Source organism: Oryzias melastigma, unplaced genomic scaffold (assembly GCF_002922805.2).
Source record: "Oryzias melastigma strain HK-1 unplaced genomic scaffold, ASM292280v2 sc00457, whole genome shotgun sequence".
Taxonomy (NCBI): Eukaryota; Metazoa; Chordata; class Actinopteri; order Beloniformes; family Adrianichthyidae; genus Oryzias; species Oryzias melastigma.
Window position 1 is genome coordinate 35,279 of NW_023417052.1, and position 6,717 is coordinate 41,995.

Below are 6,717 nucleotides of genomic sequence, written 5' to 3' on the forward strand. Positions count from 1 at the left end.
CATATACACACTGGTAAATTTCTAAGGAATGCCTGCTGGTCTGCAGAAATTATGTCCTTGAAAAGGCCACGCATTTTTTTTTGTTTGTTAGATACAAATTGTACAATCACAGTTAAAAGACCACCACGACCACTTTTAGAGTGGATCAAAAGATGATCAGAGTGGTCTTAATTTTAATGATGATGTTGTTGGTCCACTTGCACAGTACTTCAAACAGGTTGAGTCAATTCTTAGTCATTTACGTTCCTTCCATCCATTCATCAATCTTCTTCCACTACTTCCTCCAGCTCCTCTGGGGAGACCCAGAGGCGTTCCCGGGCCAGATAATAGACATGGTCTCTACAGTAGTTGATGTAGTCTCTCCAAATTGATGTCAGCAGATCCCCACCTGCACTGAAAACGGTGCCTGCAGAAAACTGCTTTCCCCTCCTGAGGTGCCGGATGGTTTGCCAGAATCTCTTTGAGGCAAAAACCGATAGTCCTTCTCCATGGCCTCACCAAACTCCTCCCATGACCGAGTTTTTGCCTCCAACACAGCCCGGGCCGCAGCTCGCTTAGACTGCCAATACCTGTCAGCTGCCTCTGGAGTCCCACAAGCCAGCCAGGCCTGATAGGACTCCTTCTCCAGCTTGACGGCATCCCTTACTGTCCACCACCGGGTTCGGGGGTTGCTACCACAACAAGCATTGACCTTGCGACCGCAGCTCCAGAAACCAGCGGAGACAACAGAGGTGGAGAACATGGTCCACTCGGACTCAATGTCACCAACCTCCCTCGGTACCTGCTTGAAGCTTTCCCGGATGTGGGAGTTAAAGACCTCCCTGACGGAGGGCTCAGCCAGACGTTCCCAGCAGACCCTCACAGTACGTTTAGGTCTGCCGAGTCTTTCAGGCCTTCTCCGCCGCCAGCGAATCCAACTCACCACCAGGTAGTGATCAGTGGACAGCTCTGCCCCTCTTTACCCGAGTGTCCAAAACACACGGCCGGAGATCGCCTGAAACAACTACAAAGTCGATCTCGATCTCCTACCTAGGGTGTCCTGATGCCAGGTGTACTGATGGACACCTTTGTGTTTGAACATGGTGTTTGTTATGGATAAACTATGACGTGCACAGTAGTCCAACAACAAAACACCGCTCGGGTTCAGGTTAGGGAGGCCATTCCTACCAATCACGCCCCTCCAGGTACCACTGTCATTACCCACGTGGGCATTGAAGACCTCCAGGAGGACGATGGACTCCCCCTGTAGTGCACTATCCTGTTCCCCTCAGAGAAACAAAAGAACTATTGTTTGGCCCGTTAGCCACGACCCAATCGTCCAGCAGTGTAAACTCCAACACTTGGCTTAGCTGAGTGCACACAAGTAAGCCCACCCCAGGCCACCACCTCCCACCATGTCTAACTCCAAAACGGTAGAAAGCACAACTCCTCTAGATGCACTGAGCCTCAGATCCCAGGGTGATGAGCTCAGCTATATCTGCCCAGTACCTCTGAACTTTACGTACAAGCTCGGACTCCATCCCTTCTTCCTTCCCTCCATGTCCCCAAAGTCAAGTTGCATGATTGGGATTTAGGCTACCAAGGCATCTACCTTCGATTGCTACCCAAATCCACATTGTACCGACCCCTTTTTAGTTTGAAGGTGGTTGGGACACTGGAGATGATCCCACATTGTTTCCTTGGGTTTGACCTGACCGGCAAGACGGAGTATCCATGTGTAATTTAAGGAAACTCCAAAAAGAACAGTGGGGTTAGAAAGAATGGGAGATGGAGAAGGTGGAGGACTTGAACTATTTTGGGTCAACAGTCCACAAAAATAGAGAATGTCCAAAAGAGTTGAGTAGCCGTGTGCAACAGGTTGGAATGGGTGGAGAAAGGTTCGGAAAGAAGATTGTGGTGCAGAGACATGAGGCCACAGTAGAGATGAAGATGCTGAGGTTGTCTTTAGGAGGGACCAGGATGGATCAGGAATGAGTACATCAGATGGACAGATAATGAGAGATGTTCTGGAGATTAAGGTTGGAGATACCAGAAAAGAGGAGGAAGACCAAAGAGAAAGTTATGGATTAAAGAGGTACTTGAGGGAGAATGCAGAGGAGAATGTTGGGTGGAGGCAGATGATTGTCAGTGGCGCCTACTAGAGGAATCAACAAAAATAAAATGGGAAACGACAATTCATACATTTTTGGGTAGTTTGAGGAATTCAAATGCATTATCATTTGTGCTATGCTTCATTTTAGAGGTTGTAACCTGTGGAGAACTTTAGTCATCTGTAGTTTTCTAAATGTGATGTATGACTAAAGAGATTTCTTTCATCTTCCTACAGTTGTTCTGACTGTGAGTCCCAGCAGATCTCAGTTCATTGAAGGACAGTCAGTAACTCTGAACTGTGAGGACGACAGCTCTGCAGGATGGACTCTGAGGAGAAACATCTCAGGAGAAACCAGGAGTGAGTGTGGATCTACATGGGGAAAATCAGATAGTTTGCCCTGTAAGATCAGGTATGTTTACAAAGAGGACAGTGGAGTTTACTGGTGTGAGTCCAGAGGGGGAGGAGCCAGCAGCATGGTGGTTAACATCAGTGTCTCTGGTAAGATCAGACTGTGGAGTTAGTGTTGCTGCAGCTGTGTGCAGATGGATGAAATGCTTTGTCTCTGTGTTGAGGTGGATCAGTGATCCTGCAGAGTCCTGTCCTCCCTGTGATGGAGGGTCATGACCTCACTCTGAGCTGTCAATCAAAGACCCCTCCCTCCAACCCCTCAGCTGCTTTCTATAAAGATGGCTCCCTCATCAGGACTGAGCCTACAGGTCACATGACCCTCCAGCATGTTTCCAGGTCTGATGAAGGTCTCTACAAGTGTCACATCAGGGATCATGGAGAGTCTCCATCCAGCTGGATCTCTGTCTCAGGTGAGGAGCTCCTTCAGGGACCGGCTCAGGTTCTGCGACACATGCTCATTCCCAAGTCGTCATATGTTGATGTTTGGTCAAGGACCCCTTCACGTCACTTTTGGACGCTTTGGACATCCCCAACTCATCCTTTTTTGACGTACTGGCTGTTCCAATTAAATCATGGCTCCTGAACCTCCGGGCCACAAACCGGATACTGGTTTGGTACTGGGATATGGACTGCACTGGTATCCTAACCCCAACCTTAAGTCATTGCCAGACGCGGATCTCAATTCAATTAAATTCAATTTTATTTATATAGCCCAAAATCACAAAGGAATTTGCCTCATTGGGCCTCAAAATATAAACAATAGTTAAAAATTAGAAACTAAAGAGTGAGCGGGTTCGACTCCCGCTTTGCCCGCCCATGTGTCGAAGTGTCCTTAGGCAAGACACTGAACCCCGAATTCCCTCTGTTGGGAGGTTGGCGCCAGTGTTTGGCAGCGGAGCCACCATCAGTGTGTGAATGTGTGCGTGAATGGGTGAATGGGTCTGTGACTGTNATTTTTTTTTTTTTTAAGTGATTTTTGGCCCCTTCATTTTTTACAAAACGCTCAGCATGATGTCATCGTTGAATTTTCACTATGCTGAAAATTCATTTTCAATTTTCCCTAGGTGTGTGGAAATTTTGGGGACTTTTTAAGTATGTGGCGGGGGTCAAATTGTCGCTCGTACTTGCTGAGAGAAAGAAGAAGAGCGAAACACTCCGATTACAATATAGTAGTTTTTGCGGTTTGGACTGTGTGTGTATTTTGTGTTCTACTACACACTGGTCATGTGTGTTTGGGGTTAGGCCTTTCCTTTGAGGTCTTTTATGAGCGTTTTATCATTTTGAAAACAGTATCCTTGCAGTCAGTGACTGCTGCTGCAGGCCATAAAAAAACTAACGAATGGATAAAAAAAAAAGAAAAAAAAATCCACAAACTTCTAAATTCTACTTGTATTTTCTGCTCTACTTATTTAGAATCAGTAAATTTCTAGATTTGTTTTCATTCTGAATGACTACTAGCTCCGTCAGATCTTTGCAATCAGGCTGCTCTGCGCACATCCCTTTCCTTTTTTTTTCCCAGAGTGCCATCCTTCAGAGAGAACTCTTCAGCGCCGCTCGGTCCAGCCTGATTAACTCCGCCGAGTCATCTGCCAGATAAGTCTATCTCAAACATGCAGCCATTTATCCTGGCTTTATCGTCCTCCTCCATTCAAGAAAATTTCAGTTTCACAAATTTGTATTTTCCTCATTATTTTCTTTTGGGGATTTTATTAAAAATGGGTCAAAAAGAAGAACTCCTGCTCATCCACACACCTGGCTGAGCAGCAGGTGACGTTGAAGAAGAAAGAGCGAGACGAGGGAGAGGATGACGCACGGCGATGTTTTGGCTCCCGGGCAGCCGTGCAGAAGACCTCTGCTCTATGAGATGTCGGTCGGTGATCTGGTGAGTGTGAGTGTGTGTGTGCTCACCGACGAGTATAGATGGCCCTCGCCGTTCATTGCGATGTAGAGGCCGGTCTTCACCGATTGGATGGCCACGACTCTCAGACCCACGGGAATTAAGTTAAAAAGAGCTGAAAGGAGACAGAAGGAGTTCATTTTCTTTCACGCTCCGTAGACTAAAATGCCATCATTTATCTTCTAAATATATAGTTTGTTTTAATCCCACAGCATGAGATTTGCTTCATTCCTGTTGGACCGTGCAGATGACCAAACGCCTGAAATGGCAGACGTACAAAATCCCTGATAAGAAACAAAGCAGCAGTTAAAGATCTATGCTTGTTTTTTTTTTTTTTTCGTTTGTGACATTTGAAAACCGGCCCCCTCGTGTCTGTTTTTTATTTTTCAAAGAATGAGTCGGTGCGTGAGGCCCGCCGGGTCAGGACCAAAGACGGCTGACGGTTCGGGAGCAGACAGCGTGGAGCCTCAGGCAGCCGCTTTGAAAAGAACACCGCCGTCACTTTCTCTGTTTGTTCTGGAGCTGTCACACACCATCGTCTTAATAGTCGACTAATCACCGATTATTATTACCGATTAGTCGAACAATCGGGTCAAATTTTAACCATCATTAGCTTTCAACTAACTACAAATAAAGACAATTAAGATGATAGTTTATTAAACTTCTAATGAATCATGCGTCATTAGTTTCTGTGATTAAAACAAGATTATCAAATCAGAGAGAGAACAGGAATATACTTTACATCAAACTCATTTTGACAGGTGCTCCGCCCCTCAAGATGACGTAACAATTTAATATAAATCTTAAATATGAAGGTTATTTAATTTAAAATCCAAAACACACCTTAGGTCGAACAGGATAAACATGTATTGAACACTCTAAAACTGCATTTTTAAAACTTTAAAACCGTCACTTTTTAACATGACTATGAACTAGATATACAGCATTACCTGTGATAATACTAGTGTAAATGCTGTAAGCTGAATTTGGCCGCTGAAAATGCTGAAATTGAAAGCTAAAAATGCTTAAGTTGATAGCTAAAACGCTAAAGCTGATATCCAGCTAAAATATTAGCTAAATGTCAAATTAGCCAAAAAAAAATTAGGTCATCCAAAACAACTAGCATGTCGCTGAAAAAATAGCTAAACTTAAAAATAGCCTAAACATTTTTTTAAAAGGCAAAATTAGCCAAAACAGCTCACATGTAGCTGAAAAATTAGCTATACCCAAAAATAGCCCAAAAAATCTAAAGGAAAGCGCAAATTAGCCAAAGCAGCTAGCATGTAGCCATTAGCTAAACTCCAAAATATCCTAAAAAATCTTAGTAAATGCCAAAATAGTCCAAAAAGCTAGCAGAATGTCAATTTTAAAACTTTAAAACTGTAACTTTTTAACATAATTATGAATAATAAAAAGGCAGGAATATTATTCCAGAATAAATCAACTTAAACCTTAAATAACTTTCAATATTTTACTCTCCATAAAAATATTTTTTGACAAAATTATACAAGTTAAAAATGAGCGCAAGATAAAATCGGGTCATTAATAACAATAGAATAGAATGATCTGGAGGGCCGGATAGAATTACCCAGAGGGCCGGATCCGGCCCCCGGGCCTTGACTTCGACACGTGCCGTGCGCCATCCATCAAACTCGTTTTGATGGTTTCCCCGCACCTCAAGATGATGTATCAATTTAATATCAAGTCTATATATAAACTATATAGGGTCAAAGGTCACCTGTCAAAACGAGTTTGATGTAAGCATATTCCTGATCTCTCTAATGAGGTCGGCATCTGAAACAAGGAACTATTTTTCACTAAAGGTAAAGTTTTGGTCTCACTGACTCAAATATAAAAAAAGTACATTTTTTCGTGCTAAACGCTCACAGCTTTGTTTAACTTTACTACAGTCTGACTCCATATAATATAAAGTAACGACTAATCGGTTGTTAAACTAGTCGTTGACTATTTTAATAACCGATTAGTCTAATCGTGGTAGCACTAGTTTGTTCACAACAAAAAAACAAATGATTTCATTTCAAGTTGGCTTCTTTTTCCATTGTTTTTGTATTGATTTGACAACATATGCTTAAAATAAAGTTTAAATTAGTTTGAGTTTGAAAACTTTCTTTAATCTGTAGAACAATTTGTGGAATTATAATAGATTTATGACCTTTTCTGGATTATATTCATTCATGTTTCTGATTTAAAAAAAAAGTATATTTTTCCAGGAAAATGTTTTCTATGTTTTGCTCCAACGTTCTTGAGCTGCATTCACACTAGACTTTCAATGTACAGATGATCCTGTCAGTAAATGGAT

General features: G+C 42.9%; 1 protein-coding gene across 1 annotated transcript in view; it reads left to right on the forward strand.

Moving 5' to 3' along the window:
- The window catches only part of LOC112139340 (protein turtle), a gene marked incomplete at its 3' end in the record, with an annotated part of 6,287 nt that extends 3,377 nt beyond the window's left edge, over positions 1-2,910 (forward strand). The window contains 2 exon segments of the mRNA XM_036211074.1: positions 2,327-2,590; positions 2,665-2,910. Coding sequence (XP_036066967.1) covers positions 2,327-2,590; positions 2,665-2,910 — 510 coding nt within the window.
- Between the last annotated feature and the right edge of the window lie 3,807 nt (positions 2,911-6,717).